Source organism: Staurois parvus, unplaced genomic scaffold (assembly GCF_062004578.1).
Source record: "Staurois parvus isolate SC_StPar_1 unplaced genomic scaffold, SC_StPar_1.0 ptg000716l, whole genome shotgun sequence".
NCBI classification, from domain to species: domain Eukaryota; kingdom Metazoa; phylum Chordata; class Amphibia; order Anura; family Ranidae; genus Staurois; species Staurois parvus.
In genome coordinates, this window is record NW_028318512.1 from 2,108,086 (window position 1) to 2,127,685 (window position 19,600).

Consider the following 19,600-nt stretch of genomic DNA (forward strand, 5'->3'; position numbering starts at 1 on the left):
TTTAATTTTTTGACATAGGGTGCAGGCAGATTACGGGCCTCACATAGCTGCTGCCAGGCCCCTAATCTGCCATGGGCCCCTATATACCGCCTCCTCATGCTGCTGCCAAGTCTAGAGTCTCTCATGGGTCCCTGTACGGCCTCCCATTGCTGCTGTCTCCATCGCCACACTCTGCTGCCATGTGCCACTTTCAGGTCTCTTCACACTGCTGGTGTGTTAAATTTTTTGACATAGGGTGCAGGCAGATTACGGGCCTCACATAGCTGCTGCCAGGCCCCTAATCTGCCATGGGCCCCTATATACCGCCTCCTCATGCTGCTGCCAAGTCCAGAGTCTGTCATGGTCCCTGTACGGCCTCCCATTGCTGCTGTCTCCATCGCCACACTCTGCTGCCATGTGCCACTTTCAGGTCTCTTCACACTGCTGGTGTGTTAAATTTTTTGACATAGGGTGCAGGCAGATTACGGGCCTCACATAGCTGCTGCCAGGCCCCTAATCTGCCATGGGCCCCTATATACCGCCTCCTCATGCTGCTGCCAAGTCTAGAGTCTGTCATGGGTCCCTGTACGGCCTCCCATTGCTGCTGTCTCCATCGCCACACTCTGCTGCCATGTGCCACTTTCAGGTCTCTTCACACTGCTGGTGTGTTAAATTTTTTGACATAGGGTGCAGGCAGATTACGGGCCTCACATAGCTGCTGCCAGGCCCCTAATCTGCCATGGGCCCCTATATACCGCCTCCTCATGCTGCTGCCAAGTCTAGAGTCTGTCATGGGTCCCTGTACGGCCTCCCATTGCTGCTGTCTCCATCGCCACACTCTGCTGCCATGTGCCACTTTCAGGTCTCTTCACACTGCTGGTGTGTTAAATTTTTTGACATAGGGTGCAGGCAGATTACGGGCCTCACATAGCTGCTGCCAGGCCCCTAATCTGCCATGGGCCCCTATATACCGCCTCCTCATGCTGCTGCCAAGTCCAGAGTCTCTCATGGGTCCCTGTACGGCCTCCCATTGCTGCTGTCTCCATCGCCACACTCTGCTGCCATGTGCCACTTTCAGGTCTCTTCACACTGCTGGTGTGTTAAATTTTTTGACATAGGGTGCAGGCAGATTACGGGCCTCACATAGCTGCTGCCAGGCCCCTAATCTGCCATGGGCCCCTATATACCGCCTCCTCATGCTGCTGCCAAGTCCAGAGTCTGTCATGGGTCCCTGTACGGCCTCCCATTGCTGCTGTCTCCATCGCCACACTCTGCTGCCATGTGCCACTTTCAGGTCTCTTCACACTGCTGGTGTGTTAAATTTTTTGACATAGGGTGCAGGCAGATTACGGGCCTCACATAGCTGCTGCCAGGCCCCTAATCTGCCATGGGCCCCTATATACCGCCTCCTCATGCTGCTGCCAAGTCTAGAGTCTCTCATGGGTCCCTGTACGGCCTCCCATTGCTGCTGTCTCCATCGCCACACTCTGCTGCCATGTGCCACTTTCAGGTCTCTTCACACTGCTGGTGTGTTAAATTTTTTGACATAGGGTGCAGGCAGATTACGGGCCTCACATAGCTGCTGCCAGGCCCCTAATCTGCCATGGGCCCCTATATACCGCCTCCTCATGCTGCTGCCAAGTCTAGAGTCTGTCATGGGTCCCTGTACGGCCTCCCATTGCTGCTGTCTCCATCGCCACACTCTGCTGCCATGTGCCACTTTCAGGTCTCTTCACACTGCTGGTGTGTTAAATTTTTTGACATAGGGTGCAGGCAGATTACGGGCCTCACATAGCTGCTGCCAGGCCCCTAATCTGCCATGGGCCCCTATATACCGCCTCCTCATGCTGCTGCCAAGTCTAGAGTCTCTCATGGGTCCCTGTACGGCCTCCCATTGCTGCTGTCTCCATCGCCACACTCTGCCATGTGCCACTTTCAGGTCTCTTCACACTGCTGGTGTGTTAAATTTTTTGACATAGGGTGCAGGCAGATTACGGGCCTCACATAGCTGCTGCCAGGCCCCTAATCTGCCATGGGCCCCTATATACCGCCTCCTCATGCTGCTGCCAAGTCCAGAGTCTGTCATGGTCCCTGTACGGCCTCCCATTGCTGCTGTCTCCATCGCCACACTCTGCTGCCATGTGCCACTTTCAGGTCTCTTCACACTGCTGGTGTGTTAAATTTTTTGACATAGGGTGCAGGCAGATTACGGGCCTCACATAGCTGCTGCCAGGCCCCTAATCTGCCATGGGCCCCTATATACCGCCTCCTCATGCTGCTGCCAAGTCTAGAGTCTGTCATGGGTCCCTGTACGGCCTCCCATTGCTGCTGTCTCCATCGCCACACTCTGCTGCCATGTGCCACTTTCAGGTCTCTTCACACTGCTGGTGTGTTAAATTTTTTGACATAGGGTGCAGGCAGATTACGGGCCTCACATAGCTGCTGCCAGGCCCCTAATCTGCCATGGGCCCCTATATACCGCCTCCTCATGCTGCTGCCAAGTCTAGAGTCTGTCATGGGTCCCTGTACGGCCTCCCATTGCTGCTGTCTCCATCGCCACACTCTGCTGCCATGTGCCACTTTCAGGTCTCTTCACACTGCTGGTGTGTTAAATTTTTTGACATAGGGTGCAGGCAGATTACGGGCCTCACATAGCTGCTGCCAGGCCCCTAATCTGCCATGGGCCCCTATATACCGCCTCCTCATGCTGCTGCCAAGTCCAGAGTCTCTCATGGGTCCCTGTACGGCCTCCCATTGCTGCTGTCTCCATCGCCACACTCTGCCATGTGCCACTTTCAGGTCTCTTCACACTGCTGGTGTGTTAAATTTTTTGACATAGGGTGCAGGCAGATTACGGGCCTCACATAGCTGCTGCCAGGCCCCTAATCTGCCATGGGCCCCTATATACCGCCTCCTCATGCTGCTGCCAAGTCCAGAGTCTGTCATGGTCCCTGTACGGCCTCCCATTGCTGCTGTCTCCATCGCCACACTCTGCTGCCATGTGCCACTTTCAGGTCTCTTCACACTGCTGGTGTGTTAAATTTTTTGACATAGGGTGCAGGCAGATTACGGGCCTCACATAGCTGCTGCCAGGCCCCTAATCTGCCATGGGCCCCTATATACCGCCTCCTCATGCTGCTGCCAAGTCTAGAGTCTGTCATGGGTCCCTGTACGGCCTCCCATTGCTGCTGTCTCCATCGCCACACTCTGCTGCCATGTGCCACTTTCAGGTCTCTTCACACTGCTGGTGTGTTAAATTTTTTGACATAGGGTGCAGGCAGATTACGGGCCTCACATAGCTGCTGCCAGGCCCCTAATCTGCCATGGGCCCCTATATACCGCCTCCTCATGCTGCTGCCAAGTCTAGAGTCTGTCAAGGGTCCCTGTACGGCCTCCCATTGCTGCTGTCTCCATCGCCACACTCTGCTGCCATGTGCCACTTTCAGGTCTCTTCACACTGCTGGTGTGTTAAATTTTTTGACATAGGGTGCAGGCAGATTACGGGCCTCACATAGCTGCTGCCAGGCCCCTAATCTGCCATGGGCCCCTATATACCGCCTCCTCATGCTGCTGCCAAGTCCAGAGTCTCTCATGGGTCCCTGTACGGCCTCCCATTGCTGCTGTCTCCATCGCCACACTCTGCTGCCATGTGCCACTTTCAGGTCTCTTCACACTGCTGGTGTGTTAAATTTTTTGACATAGGGTGCAGGCAGATTACGGGCCTCACATAGCTGCTGCCAGGCCCCTAATCTGCCATGGGCCCCTATATACCGCCTCCTCATGCTGCTGCCAAGTCCAGAGTCTGTCATGGGTCCCTGTACGGCCTCCCATTGCTGCTGTCTCCATCGCCACACTCTGCTGCCATGTGCCACTTTCAGGTCTCTTCACACTGCTGGTGTGTTAAATTTTTTGACATAGGGTGCAGGCAGATTACGGGCCTCACATAGCTGCTGCCAGGCCCCTAATCTGCCATGGGCCCCTATATACCGCCTCCTCATGCTGCTGCCAAGTCTAGAGTCTCTCATGGGTCCCTGTACGGCCTCCCATTGCTGCTGTCTCCATCGCCACACTCTGCTGCCATGTGCCACTTTCAGGTCTCTTCACACTGCTGGTGTGTTAAATTTTTTGACATAGGGTGCAGGCAGATTACGGGCCTCACATAGCTGCTGCCAGGCCCCTAATCTGCCATGGGCCCCTATATACCGCCTCCTCATGCTGCTGCCAAGTCTAGAGTCTGTCATGGGTCCCTGTACGGCCTCCCATTGCTGCTGTCTCCATCGCCACACTCTGCTGCCATGTGCCACTTTCAGGTCTCTTCACACTGCTGGTGTGTTAAATTTTTTGACATAGGGTGCAGGCAGATTACGGGCCTCACATAGCTGCTGCCAGGCCCCTAATCTGCCATGGGCCCCTATATACCGCCTCCTCATGCTGCTGCCAAGTCTAGAGTCTCTCATGGGTCCCTGTACGGCCTCCCATTGCTGCTGTCTCCATCGCCACACTCTGCCATGTGCCACTTTCAGGTCTCTTCACACTGCTGGTGTGTTAAATTTTTTGACATAGGGTGCAGGCAGATTACGGGCCTCACATAGCTGCTGCCAGGCCCCTAATCTGCCATGGGCCCCTATATACCGCCTCCTCATGCTGCTGCCAAGTCCAGAGTCTGTCATGGTCCCTGTACGGCCTCCCATTGCTGCTGTCTCCATCGCCACACTCTGCTGCCATGTGCCACTTTCAGGTCTCTTCACACTGCTGGTGTGTTAAATTTTTTGACATAGGGTGCAGGCAGATTACGGGCCTCACATAGCTGCTGCCAGGCCCCTAATCTGCCATGGGCCCCTATATACCGCCTCCTCATGCTGCTGCCAAGTCTAGAGTCTGTCATGGGTCCCTGTACGGCCTCCCATTGCTGCTGTCTCCATCGCCACACTCTGCTGCCATGTGCCACTTTCAGGTCTCTTCACACTGCTGGTGTGTTAAATTTTTTGACATAGGGTGCAGGCAGATTACGGGCCTCACATAGCTGCTGCCAGGCCCCTAATCTGCCATGGGCCCCTATATACCGCCTCCTCATGCTGCTGCCAAGTCTAGAGTCTGTCATGGGTCCCTGTACGGCCTCCCATTGCTGCTGTCTCCATCGCCACACTCTGCTGCCATGTGCCACTTTCAGGTCTCTTCACACTGCTGGTGTGTTAAATTTTTTGACATAGGGTGCAGGCAGATTACGGGCCTCACATAGCTGCTGCCAGGCCCCTAATCTGCCATAGGCCCCTATATACCGCCTCCTCATGCTGCTGCCAGGTCCAGAGTCTCTCATGGGTGCCTGTACGGCCTCCCATTGCTGCTGTCTCCATCGCCACACTCTGCCATGTGCCACTTTCAGGTCTCCTCACACTGCTGGTGTGTTGAATTTTTTGACATAGGGTGCTGGCAGATTACGGGCCTCCTATAGCTGCTGCCAGGCCCCTAATCTGCCATAGGCCCCTATATACCGCCTCCTCATGCTGCTGCCAGGTCCAGAGTCTCTCATGGGTCCCTGTACGGCCTCCCATTGCTGCTGTCTCCATCGCCACACTCTGCCATGTGCCACTTTCAGGTCTCCTCACACACTGCTGGTGTGTTCAATTTTTTGACATAGGGTGCTGGCAGATTACGGGCCTCCTATAGCTGCTGCCAGGCCCCTAATCTGCCATAGGCCCCTATATACCGCCTCCTCATGCTGCTGCCAGGTCCAGAGTCTCTCATGGGTCCCTGTACGGCCTCCCATTGCTGCTTTCTCCATCGCCACACTCTGCCATGTGCCACTTTCAGGTCTCCTCACACACTGCTGGTGTGTTGAATTTTTTGACATAGGGTGCTGGCAGATTACGGGCCTCCCATAGCTGCTGCCAGGCCCCTAATCTGCCATGGGCCCCTATATACCGCCTCCTCATGCTGCTGCCAAGTCCAGAGTCTGTCATGGGTCCCTGTACGGCCTCCCATTGCTGCTGTCTCCATCGCCACACTCTGCCATGTGCCACTTTCAGGTCTCCTCACACACTGCTGGTGTGTAGAATTTTTTGACATAGGGTGCTGGCAGATTACGGGCCTCCCATAGCTGCTGCCAGGCCCCTAATCTGCCATGGGCCCCTATATACCGCCTCCTCATGCTGCTGCCAAGTCCAGAGTCTGTCATGGGTCCCTGTACGGCCTCCCATTGCTGCTGTCTCCATCGCCACACTCTGCCATGTGCCACTTTCAGGTCTCCTCACACTGCTGGTGTGTTGAATTTTTTGACATAGGGTGCTGGCAGATTACGGGCCTCCTATAGCTGCTGCCAGGCCCCTAATCTGCCATGGGCCCCTATATACCGCCTCCTCATGCTGTGACGTTGCAACAAGGTGGAATTCAACCCTACATATGTTAGACCGCCTTTACGAACAGCAAAAGGCCATCACAGATTTCCTGAGGTTAAAAGCAGATAAAGGTACTCCCTGTGTAACTTAGATGTCAGCCATTGGCAGCTCATGCGATACACCTGCGCTTGCTCAGGCCCTTTGAGGAGGCCACGCTATTCGTGAGTCGGCAGGACTATGGGATGAACGACGTCATTCCTCTGTTGCACGTCCTGGAACAAATGCTGTTAACAATGGCTGGTCAGGGTGCGGTAGACGTGGCGCACAGATCTCAACGCCACATGGCCCCTGTGGGGGCAGGACTGGAAGAAGAGGAGGAGGTAGAGGAGGACATTGGTGCTCAGGAATTATTGAGTGAAATGGGTGGTTTTTCCACTCAGCGGACAGGAGTGGAGGAGCAGGAGCATCTGGTAGAGGAGGAGGAAGAGGAGACAGAGGACCTAGACGCACCGTGGCAGTATGCTGTGGAGATGGAGGCAGGGAGTCCCTCGCATTCCTTGGCACAAATGGCCCATAGCATGCTCGGTTGCTTGCGTAGCGACAGCCGAATAATAACCATCAGACAGAGGGATGACTTTTGGCTGTCCACCTTGTTGGACCCTCGCTACCGTTCAAAAATGGTGGCCTTTTTCACACCTGCTGAGAGGGAGGCCAAAATAACGTACTATAAAAAACACCTATGTAGTCAGCTGGTCTCTGCCTGTCTGCGCCAACGTCCATCCTCAGACACTGTGGGCCCTGTGCGCTCGTGTTCCGCTGCCATGGCAGCAGGGGAGGGGTGGGGTGGTAGGAGCAGTGGCAGCTCCACCAGCAGCGGCTGCCTCAGTCTGCAGTCGATGATGAGTAGCTTTCTTCACCAGCGCAGTGAGGAAACTACTAACCAGCCGCAGCAGCAGCAGCAGCATCAGGTGGACCTGGAGCAGGACCTCAAACAACAGGCTTAGGCCTACTTGGACAGCACCCTGCCAACCGAGGTAGACAATCCCCTTGACTACTGGGCAACAAAACTTGACCTTTGGCCCCAACTAGCTGAATTTGCCCTTGAAAGGCTGTCATGCCCGGCCAGTAGCGTGGCATCGGAGCGCGTGTTTAGTGCGGCAGGAGGTATTGCAACTCCGCGGAGGACACGACTGTCCACCCAAAGTGTGGAGAGACTCACGTTTGTGAAAATGAATCAGGCGTGGATTAGTCTGGATTTCAAACCACCAGTTCCTGACACAACTGACTAAATCCGCCATGAATCATGCCCCAAACATGTGCCACTTTCAGGTCTCCTCACACTGCTGGTGTGTTCCATTTTTTGTCATAGGGTGCTGGCAGATTACGGGCCTCCCATAGCTGCTGCCAGGCCCCTAATCTGCCATGGGCCCCTATACCGCCTCCTCATGCTGCTGCCAAGTCCAGAGTCTCTCATGGGTCCCTGTACGGCCTCCCATTGCTGCTGCCTCCATCGCCACACTCTGCCATGTGCCACTTTCAGGTCTCCTCACACTGCTGGTGTGTTCCATTTTTTGTCATAGGGTGCTGGCAGATTACGGGCCTCCCATAGCTGCTGCCAGGCCCCTAATCTGCCATGGGCCCCTATACCGCCTCCTCATGCTGCTGCCAGGTCCAGAGTCTCTCATGGGTCCCTGTACGGCCTCCCATTGCTGCTGTCTCCATCGCCACACTCTGCCATGTGCCACTTTCAGGTCTCCTCACACTGCTGGTGGGTTCCATTTTTTGTCATAGGGTGCTGGCAGATTACGGGCCTCCCATAGCTGCTGCCAGGCCCGTAATCTGCCATGGGCCCCCGTACCGACTCCTCATGCTGCTGCCAGGCCCGTAATCTGTCATGGGCCCCTGTTGTCGCTTGTTGGCATATTCCGCTCGTTCAGATGCTCCTTCTCCTGCTACTCCTCTTCACGGATTCCGTCAGCAGTCTTTCTTGGAATCCGTTTCCAAGAGACAACAGTTTGCGAGCACGCACCCGACGGTGCAGAAGCTGAACGTCCTCCTGTCCAAGTTGCTGCTGCCAGGCTCGTAATCTGTCATGCGCCCCTGTACCGCCTCCTCATGCTGCTGCCAGGTCCAGAGTGTGTCATGGGCCCCCGTACCGACTCCTCATGCTGCTGCCAGGCCCGTAATCTGTCATGGGCCCCTGTACCGCCTCCCCATGCTGCTGCCAGGTCCAGAGTGTGTCATGGGTCCCTGTACGGCCTCCCATTGCTGCTGCCAGGCCCGTAATCTGCCATGGGCCCCTGTACCGACTCCTCATGCTGCTGCCAGGCCCGTAATCTGTCATGGGCCCCTGTACCGCCTCCTCATGCTGCTGCCAGGTCCAGAGTGTGTCATGGGTCCCTGTACGGCCTCCCATTGCTGCTGTCTCTATCGCCACACTCTGCCATGTGCCACTTTCAGGTCTCCTCACACTGCTGGTGGTTTCCATTTTTGTCATAGGGTGCTGTATGGCCTCCCATTGCTGCTGCCTCCACCGCCACACTGTGGCTCCACACTCTGGTTTTGGCCCCGTGACTGCCCAAATGAGTGAAGTGTGCGGTGATTCTAAGATCGACGGCACTCATCTGCATGTCATACTGACTGACAGTATTATTTCTCTTCCCCAGCAGACTCCAAGGGCATTTAAATTAAAGGTACAGTGTTCTGCACTAATATTAAGTCTCTCTGAAGCCTAGAAACACCCTTTTTTAAGTTAAATTCACAGCGAATTTATTCGACTCGAATCGAATATTGTCCACGAATTCGCCGAATCAGTCGAATCGAATTTTTCATTTCTTCGCTCATCTCTAATTATCACCTACTCTCCTCTCCTTTAGGCGCACCCTGAAAACCCATCTCTTCAGGGAAGCCTACCCCACCCCCCGCTAACTTGCCGACCTCCTCCACTCTTCCTACCACTCCATCCCCCACAGCTATATCCTCCTGTACCACCATCCCCTCCCTCCTAGATTGTAAGCTCGAAAGAGCAGGGCCCTCAATCCACTCATGTTTTGCATTGTATGGTATTGTTATTGTTCTGTCCCCCATTGTAATGTACAGCGCTGAGCGAACTATTGGCGCTTTATAAATACTGTATAATAATAACAATAATAATTATAATAAAATCTGACACCTCCACCTGCACTGAAGTAATATATACAGTAAAATCTGCTGGAGAAATTCCTAAAACACTGACTGGAATTATGAAAACAATTAGCATAGAAAAAATACTTTGAAAATGAAAATCAGTAAATTTAAAAGTAACTCATTGAGGTAAAAATTGCTTTAACGTGGGAGATGCCAAACCTCATTCTGTTATTAGAATGGACCCTTATATTGACATTTATCAACTCAAACAATTATAAAAAAAAACATGCTCTTTATTATTCAAACCCCATAGATGTATTCTTATACATTTTTATAAATACAGCCTGTGTTGAACACAATAATTCAATATGAATAACAATAAAATAATATTTAAAAAGTATGAGCTAGTTCAAATCTATTTTTATCGCTGCCCCAGTTTTTGTCTACTATATTGAAACTCTTGATGCTAAAAAAACACTTTACAGTGATATTCTCATCAATCATTTAGCTGATTGTACAAACATTGTCATCCATGGGATTATTTAGTGGCTTACAATTTTTTTCTAGGCTGGAAGGAAGTGTGCTGGTAGGTTGTATGTTATATTTGTAGGCCCTTATTTATATCTAGTGCTAAATATTCCACTCAGAATAGAGGCAGGTATCTGTAGTTGGGCGCTCTCTCCAAAAACTTAGAATTACTGATTCATACTTATTCTTTAAGGCTGAATTCCAGGAATTCAGCTACTATGTTAAAACTGCAGGCTTACCATGAGTTAATTCTAACTAGGTGTCTTCCACCTTGTAGAAGTATCTCTATTATTCCCATTTAACAGGTTTACTGTGCTCCAAAATGATAATCTCCAGAGCTCCAACACTGCTCACTGTGGCCTCCATACCTTCAAGAGCAAAGTCGGAACTGCTATGCCCACCCCTCCCCTCCTTCTGCCCGTTCACAAAAGCCTTTGTATTTTGTGAATAAGTTCATAGAATACAAAGGTTTCTGTGAATGGACAGCAGAGGGGAGAGGTGGGCATAGCTGCTCTGTGTGCTTCTCTCCTCTTACAGTCGGAGTGTATTCAGGAGTGCAATAAATCCATCACATATTAGTGACAGAGATAAATCCCAGAGGGTGCACCTAACTGGACTTAACTTATAGTGTGCCTGCACTTACGAAGTCGTTAAATTCCTTGAATTCAGCTTTAAAAGGTAATGGTGTAAGAAACTGAACTAATCCATCCAAATAACTGTTAACATTGCTTAGCTTCTTATAGTACACTATATGGGCAAAGGGACCCTTGACTTTTCCACCTATCTGAGCTTGTTGAACATACCATTCTAAAACTATGGGCATTAATATGGAGAGGGCTACGCTTTCTGGTTATAGCTTATATCTGTCTTGCACTCCTCTTGGGAGCATTTTAAAAGATTTGGAGAGTTTATCTAAGCCCATTTACTGAAAAGAGTATATATCAGGTCAGGTCATGAAGACATTTCAATTAATCTCAAAAGGTGTTTAGTGGGTTTGAGGTCACGGTTGTGTGCAGCCACTCATGTTCATCTATACTTAACTTGTCAATCCGTGTCTTTACGGACCTGACTTTCTGTAATTAAAACTAAATAAGAGGGCACTAACATTTTTCATTAGTAAGACTGCACAATAAGAATGAATATTGGGTTCTTACAAGCTTACATGTGACAGGTCCCTTTTACCAAACAGTACAGAAAAAAAAAATATAACATCCTTTTAAAGAAGAAAGCTCTGTTGCTGTCACCCAGACCCCAACTTCATTGCCTAAAGCAGCCTTTCTCAAACTTTTCAACATGGAGGAACCCTTAAAATAACTTCCTGGTCTCAGGGAACCCAACTCAGGATACATTAGTGTGATGGTTAGTGGGGAAGAATGTTCCATACATTTGTGATCATTAGGAAGAATTACAGATAACTAAAAAGATCAATGGTGTCACTGGGAACATCTCTGAAAGGCAGAAATTTTTTATTGCTCAAGGAACCCCTAGCAATCTCTGGAGGAACCCTAGTTGAGAAACCTAGGTCTGGAGAGTCACTAACGTGAAACAAGCATGAAACCATTTAAGTCAATTGGAATTCCCCATCGGAATGCTTCCAGGTTACTTACTTACTGCACAGTGACAAAAGGATAAAAATGATGGTACCTACTTGTACAGCTACAAATTCCTCTGGCAATGTCAACTCTGTCTACACTGAAGGGTTCTCTTTAAAGTCGAACTATAGGCAAAACATTTTTTTTTAATTTTGGAAAGAGCAAAAGGAGGGATATAACCCCGGTCAGATTTTTGTTTGCCATTTGTGTCCCATTGTGGAGATTTCCCTTCACTTCTCATCTCAATGTCAAACAGGAAGTGAGAGGAAATCCCTGAAAATTAAGGGATTTCCTTGGGGACTCCCAGGTAACCAGAACTAGTGTCCCCATTTGAGGATTTCCCCTCTATTACGTTTCTGCAGGCAACACAAAATGGCATTTGGGATTTCCTTTTACTTTCAATTTCAATAATATTTCAATAATAAACAGGACAAATAAAGAAAGTGAATCTCCGAAACGGAGATCCACCTGCATGTCATCCAAGACTAAAAAAAAAAAATTGGACTTAAAAATGTATTTATAAACTGCATGGTGCAAGGAAATGGTTCTCACTGCATGTCAAATATGATTTTGGCATGTGTATGATAAGTCAAAAATAGAACACTAAAAAAGTAGACAGTTATACTTCAAATATCTATCATTAGAGAGAATAAAAACATCAAACAAGCCCTTGTTAATTATATTATGTGCCAGATTCCTCATTTGGAACAAGGATGTAGCTCATTAAATTGTGACTTGATGACAGATCATCAAAGTTACTAAAACTAAAAAAAAAAGGGACCTGGATTTTGTTCTGGTGATACACCTTGCCTTTGAAGTTCAACTTTTGATGGTAGCATACCTTTATCTTGTTATCTTTCTAGCAAATGTACATAAAAAAGTAAAGATGAGTTTTTGAAGCAACTTATTGTTAACATTTTGGAAGAATGCTTGATGAGGGTCCAACTGCATTTTGTTATAATTTTTGGAACACAGGAGAGTTCACATCAACCAACAGTAAACCAAGGAGCTAGAATGGGAGCAAAAACAGGAACTTAGTTTATATCAATCTGGACACAGGTAGGCAAGTTTGCTGAAGACACAAACCTTGGCAGCATTGCTATATTGCTATGCCACTTCTCAATTCCTTTAGGCCATTGTGTGGGCACTACCAAGCTGTTATTTTATTCTGTTGCCTCTTTTTTGTTTTTCCTTAGTTTACACTATTCTACCACGTCATTTTTGTTATGCCACTTCATGATTACACTGCCTCTGTACACTGCCCAGCTGCTTCGCTACCCCTAAAATGCTTGGTCACCAACCCATAACAAGATTTTCTTGGTTAAATGATCATGAGAGCTTTAACCTGCCATAGGATAGTAGGGACAAACACCCTGAGAAAGTCTCCAGGAAAAATTAACCTCCCTAGCGGTCTGATTATGTCCATATTTCTGTGCTCAAAGTGGAACATTTTTTTGCATGGAAATAAGTATTTTTTTTATTGTAGGCCTGTAATTTTTAGGAATAACTCACTGAAATCTGTAACGAACAAGAGTCTAGTAAACATCCTGGGTATGTTAAAATTTAAAACACGAAATCATAAATTATAATTTAATAAATAATCATAAAAAATAATATAATAATACATTTAATTCAATAATATAATCAAACCAAAAACATTGAAATTTGAAATAGAGCGCCAAGTTCGCACATCACTGAGCAAAGTCGCAAAATCGTTTTCAGTGTCTGATGACGAATTTCCCCACGAATCATCACTCAATTCTGCAAGTAGTTCTAATTTACTATCGCTGTTCTCTAGCTGATCTAAAACCGCTTTTGACCTAAAGGGACGCTTTTTGGACGCCATGGACGTTTCTCAGTTTCCAGGCAGAAAGAACAGTAAAAATGCAGGCAGGGCACAGGACAAAGCACTCGGGACAAAATGTATGTGAAATGGTTTGATACAGTAATGTTTTACTATGTGATTTTAGTGAATTTAGTGAATGTCACTTTTTGTCATTTTCAAATTTCCCGCCGTCCCGTCCCGCTTACGTCCCAACGTCGCAGGGGACGGAACCCAGAAGACAGATGCCGGCATCCGCCGGAGGACAATACAGGGGACACTGCAGGAGGGACATCGCGGGAGCGCAGGACAAGGTAAGTGATTGAGGGATCGCGGAGGAGCGCCGCATGGCAAGCCCGAGTGTAGCTCGGGGTTACCACTTGTGGTACTGAAACTTTACCCCAAGCTACACTCGGGAATACCGCCAGGGAAGCTACGCCAAAAAGGGGTAACCTCCAGCATAGACCTAACCTCTACATCATATAGAGAAAGGTGGTTGGTCTAAAGTCTAAAACGAGAGCCCATGGGCCTTCAAAGGTTATAGCACCATAAAGGACAGTAGTAAAATCAAAATTTTATCTAATCTTAAAGCCAATGTTATGTCTTAGCTAAAGTAAAAAAAATCAGTTTACCCCCATGCTAACCCCTGGCCAGATTTTTGGGTCAGTGTTACAGCAGTGAGATATCTTCTGCATGCTTTGTGGATATATTCCCATGCAGCATGCTAAGTGGGAAGCTTATACAAAGAGCCATATATACTACTAAAAAGGTAGACCAATCTAACTCTTAGGCAGGGAACACTCTAATTTACATATCTTGCATAAATGCTCAAGAGTAAGGGCATTAATTTGCAAAATTTTATAGTCTAGTATGTTGTACATACAGTGGGGAAAATTATTATTTGATACTCTGCAGATTTAGTAAGTTTGCCCACTGACAAAGAAATGAAGGGCCTATCATTTTATCATAGGTGTATTTTATCAATCAAAAATTCAGAAAAAACCATGGTACAAAAGTTATAAATTGTTTTGCAGTTCAGTGTGTAAAATAAGTATTTGATCCCCTACCAACCAACAGACTGGCTATGTGCTCATGTGGTACACAGATTAGTCCTGTCAATTTAGGAAGGTGCTCCTAACGACAGCTTGTTATATGTATAAAAGACACCTGTCCACAGAATCTGTTTCTTCCATTCAAACCTCACTATCATGGGCAAAAGAGACCAAAGAGCTGTCAAAGGACATCAGAGACAAGATTGTAGACCTGCACAAGGCTGGAATGGGCTACAGAAAGAAGTTTGGTGAGAAAGAAATAACTGTTGGAGCGATTATTCGCAAATTGAAGAAATACAAAATAACCATCAATCGCCCTCGGTCTGGAGCTGCATGCAAGATTTCACCTTATTGGGCAAGGATGATCATGAGAAAAGTGAGGGATCAGCCCAGAACTACATGGGAGGAGCTTGTGAATGATCTCAAGGTAGTTGGGACCACAGTCACCAAACAAACCATTGGTAACACAATACGCCACCAGGGACTGAAACATGCAGCACCTGCAAGGTCCCCCTCCTCAAGAAGTCACATGTACAGGCCCGTCTGAAGTTTGTAAGTGAACATCTAAATGATTTAGAGAGCATTGGAAGAAAGTGTTGTGGTCAGATGAGACCAAAATTTAGCTCTTTGGCATTAATGTGACTCGCTGTCTTTGGAGGAAGAAAAATGCTGACTATGACCCTAAGAACACCATCCTTACAGTCAAGTATGGAAGTGGAAACTATTTGCTCTGAGGCGGTTTCTCTGCTAAAGGTACAGGCCGACTTTACCGCATTGAAGGGTCAATGGAAAGGGCCATGTATTGTAAAATCTTGTAAGAGAACCTTCTTCTCTCAGTCAGAACACTGAAGATGGGTCGCGGATGGAACTACCAGCATGACAATGACCCAAAACATACCGCCAATACAACAAAGAAGAATCACATTAAGGTCATGGAGTGGCCTAGCCAGTCTCCAGACCTTAATCCTATTGAAAATTTATGGAGGGAGCTGAAACTTTAAGTTGCCAAGAAACAGGAAGAAGGGTCAGCCGCACAGCGGAGGATTGGTGAATATAGTGTATATTTATTGATCCATAGGACACACAAAACACCAGGGCATGAATATAGGACCTATTAATGCATTTCACATGATTTCGTGCTTAACCATACAGCCAAGAAACCTAGAGATCTGTAAAGAAGAGTGAACCAAAATCCTGAGATGTGTGCAAACCTGGTAACCAACTACAAGAAACGTCTTACCACTGTGCTTGCCAACAAGGGTTTCTGCACCAAGTATTAAGTCTTTTTTTGTTTGGGGATCAAATACTTATTTTACTTATTTTTGGTTGAGATTCTGTCTCTATAATTTAAAATACACCTATGACAAAAATTATAGACCCTTAATTTCTTTGTAAGTGGTCAAATTTACAAAATCTGCAGGGGATCAAATAATCAAATAATTACCCCACTGTAAATGTACACTGCTATGAAAAAGTACTTGCCCCTTCCTGATTTTTTTTCTTTTTTTTGCATGTTTGTTATACGTAAATGATTCAGATCAAACAAATTTTATTATTACACAGATATAATTGGAGTAAATAGAAAATGCAGTTTTTAAATGATGATTTCATTTATTAAGGGAAAATAAGCTGTCCAAACCTGCCTAACCCTATGTGAAAAAGTAATTGCCCCCTGCTGCATAACCCAAATGCACTTGAGCTTAAGTTTATGAACTGAAGGCCAGACATTCCCTTTCAGGTTTTTCTGCTAGAGTGCAGAAGTCATGGTTCCATCAATAATGGCAAGTCGTCCATGTCCTGAAGCTTCAAAGCAGCCCCAGACCGCAGGTCATACTACCACCACTATGTTTGGCTGTTGGTATGATGTTCTTTTTATGAAATGCTGTGGTAGTTTTACATCAGATGTAACAGGACGCACACCTTCCAAAAAGTTCAACTTTTGTCTCATCAGTTCACAGAATATTTACCCAAAAGTCTGGGAGATAATCGATATGTTTTTGGCAAATGTGATGTGAGCCTTTGTGTTCTTTTAGGTCAGCAGTGGATTTCGCCTTGGAACTCTCCCATGGATGTAATTTTTGCCTAGTCTCTTTCTTATTGTTGAATCATAAACACTGACCTTAACTGAGGCAAGTGAGGGCTGAATGTTTTTAGATGTTATGGGTTCTTTTACTGTATGACCTCCTGGATAAGCCATCATTGTGCTCTTGGAGTGATTTTGATAGGCAGGCCACTCCTGGGAAGGTTCACCACTGTTCCAATTTTTCTTCATTTGTGGATAATGGCTCTCACCTTGGTTTGCTGCAGTCCCAAAACCTTAGAAATGACTTTGTAACCCTTTCTAGACTGATACATGTCAATTACTTTGTTTCTCATCTGTTCTTGAATTCCTTTAGATCACGGCATGATGTGTTGTTTTTTGAGATCTTTTGGTGTGCTTCACTTTGTCAGACAGCTTCCATTTAAGGGATTTCTTGATTCAACAGGTCTGACAGTAATTAGGGCTGAGTGTGGCAAGTAAAATTTAACTAAAGCTTTCCAAAATATGAGGTTAATCACAGTTTATTCATGATTTAGCAGGGGGCAATTGTTTTTTCTCATAGGGCCAGACAGGTTTGGACAGCTTTTTATCTTAAAAATTTAAATGATCATTTAAAAACTGCATTTTGTATTTACACTGGTTATCTTTGTGTAAAATTAAAATTTGTTTGATGATCTGAATCATTTAAGTGTGACAAATATGCAAAAATCAGGAAGGTGTAAATACGTTTTCATAGCACTGTATAATAATAGTGAAAAGTGTTTTTTTTTCTTTTTAAAGGAGGTTTTTAGTTTACTGATCCAATCTCATCTAGTAGGATTCCTAAATTTGAACATACAGTGTTTCATATGATGAAGGGTACAGCTTGCCATTCTTTTTATTTAGTGTAGCTGAGCCCTCTCCAGTGTTGACATGTGTCCTGCCTCTTTATAGGTAGGCAGCTCAAACAGAGCAGCATCTCTTCTCATTTCTTTGTAAGAGGTAAACCTAACTGTTCATTCCACTGCTTTATACACACAAAGGAAACTAATGAGCACACAACAGCCTTTGGGACTTTTACAGTTTTTGAGCAGATCATTTTAAAGGATTACATTGATGTATAAAAAGCTACAGATAGCAACATAAATGGCATCCAGGTGTGTAATTCATCCTATACTTCCATATTTGTCCTATATTTTATTATATATACACATCACAGTGCAGTAGTCCCAGCACCTTTGTGTTTGTCTGAAAACAATATGGTATTAGATAGAAATGAACATCAATAGCATCTACTCTACTGCCATGCTGGCAAGGCATCTCGCTGTCCAATGCCACAGCACTACTTGGTCACCCCTTTGTGCAGAAGAAGTGCATTTGTCTTTAATGTAATTATTATACATGGAACAATTGCTAACCTGCTGCATCCTTCTGCCAATCACATCAAGGAAATCAATTTCAAAAAGAAAAAGAAGAAAATTATACTTTACCCTCTAGCTGGGTGAATAGCTAGGCTCTGTGCTTTATCGATGCCATGTATGACTGATGTCTTCAAAGACCCATCCAACCTGGCCACGTTAATTTGGGTTTCGTCAAACTCTGAGCTGATCCAGTACAAATTACGTGATATCCAGTCCACAGCTAGACCTCGGATACTGTGAATATCTAAAAGGTAAACATAAGCAAGAAACAGAACCTGTAACTTTAATTTGCGTATGTATTCCTTAGTAAGGTATAAAATCTATATTTGAAAGCTACCACATACCAGATGGAAAGTGCCTGCTGTGTCAGCTGGTGAGGGGAGGGAAATCTGATTAATTAGGTGGTCTTATAAGAGAAAATGCACTCAAGGTGGCCATTGGGAAGTTCACTGGTAGACAAAAGAGCAGGCATAGGTGGGTGAGTGGCACGAAGACTGCAATGCAGTGTCTCTTTCATTATGTCATGCATCCCGAGGGCAATGGTCATCAGATCACATTTTTTTTTATATACTACAAACATTTTGGCAGCTAAAATAACACCTATACCATCACACCTATGGGATTGTTGGATGACTCACTCCAAAACCACAGGCATTAACATGTATTGGCTTTCTTTTTGTGTTTAAAAAGCCTCTACACATCTAGGAAAGCTTTCCAAAAAAATTGGATTGCATCTATGAAATTGGTGCCCATTACACCAAAAGGTCAGCTACTGATGGTAAAGTAGTAGACCTGGGTCAGAATCAGCATTCCAGATCATCCTAAAGGTTTTCACAGTCAGGCTACACCAAACTCATAAACTCATATCCTTGTGGACCTGTCTTTGTGTACATCAGAAAATTGAGCTGGAAAGAAAGGGGTCTTCCCCAAAATGTTACCTAAATGTTAGAAAATCACACTCTAAAAGTCTAAAGTGCCTTTGTATGTTATAACATTAACAGTCCTCTTTACTGGAAACACCTAAATGTAACATTTTGCAGAGGTGTCCACATACATTTGACCATATAGGTAGATGCAATCGATGTCTACATACTTTTGGCTAGATAGAGTATGTATTTGTTACTATATATGTAACCATTTAGTCGAATTTGCCCTTTAGATCAAATTCAATTATCACTTTATTGTAGCCAAAAGATTCTACGCAACCATAATTGTATCCTCTATTGGCTCTTTGAGAGGACATTAATAATCATTAACGTCTTACTGCCGAGCACGTTGAAATCCTGCAGCAACAATTATCATTAAGCTACACTTACGGTCAATAATAATTCACTGGAATACATGTTGGGAAAAATAAAACTCTATCCTATAGACTGCGGCCATGCAAATGAAGATAGTCAGTTTTGGTGCTTTGGGTATTCTTTAGAAAATGTCCTGTCAAATGTTTATGTTCGAGCAGCAAATGTTCCCCACCACATGGGAGATGAGTACACGTGTCATCCTTAATAATGTAATCCACAGCAGCTGTAATGGAGAGGCAAAAGTAAAAGCAAATAATACAAGTACCCAATTCCCAGAATAATATTATACGCACAAAGATGTGTTAGACTGTATTTAACTTCAGCTGATGGCCTTAGCAAAGTCACATTGTCATTTAGTGAAGAAAAACCAAAGAAAAAGGAAAGGCGGCTATGGCAGCCAATAAGATACGTCATTTTTTATTAA

At 46.2% G+C, this 19,600-nt stretch overlaps 1 protein-coding gene across 1 annotated transcript in view; it reads right to left on the minus strand.

Annotated features, from left to right (window-relative positions):
* The window catches only part of LRP1B (LDL receptor related protein 1B), a 2,076,109-nt gene that overhangs the window by 729,855 nt on the left and 1,326,654 nt on the right, over positions 1-19,600 (minus strand). The window contains exon 30 of the mRNA XM_089653623.1: positions 17,945-18,119. Coding sequence (XP_089509749.1) covers positions 17,945-18,119 — 175 coding nt within the window. The remainder of the gene's footprint in view (positions 1-17,944; positions 18,120-19,600) is intronic.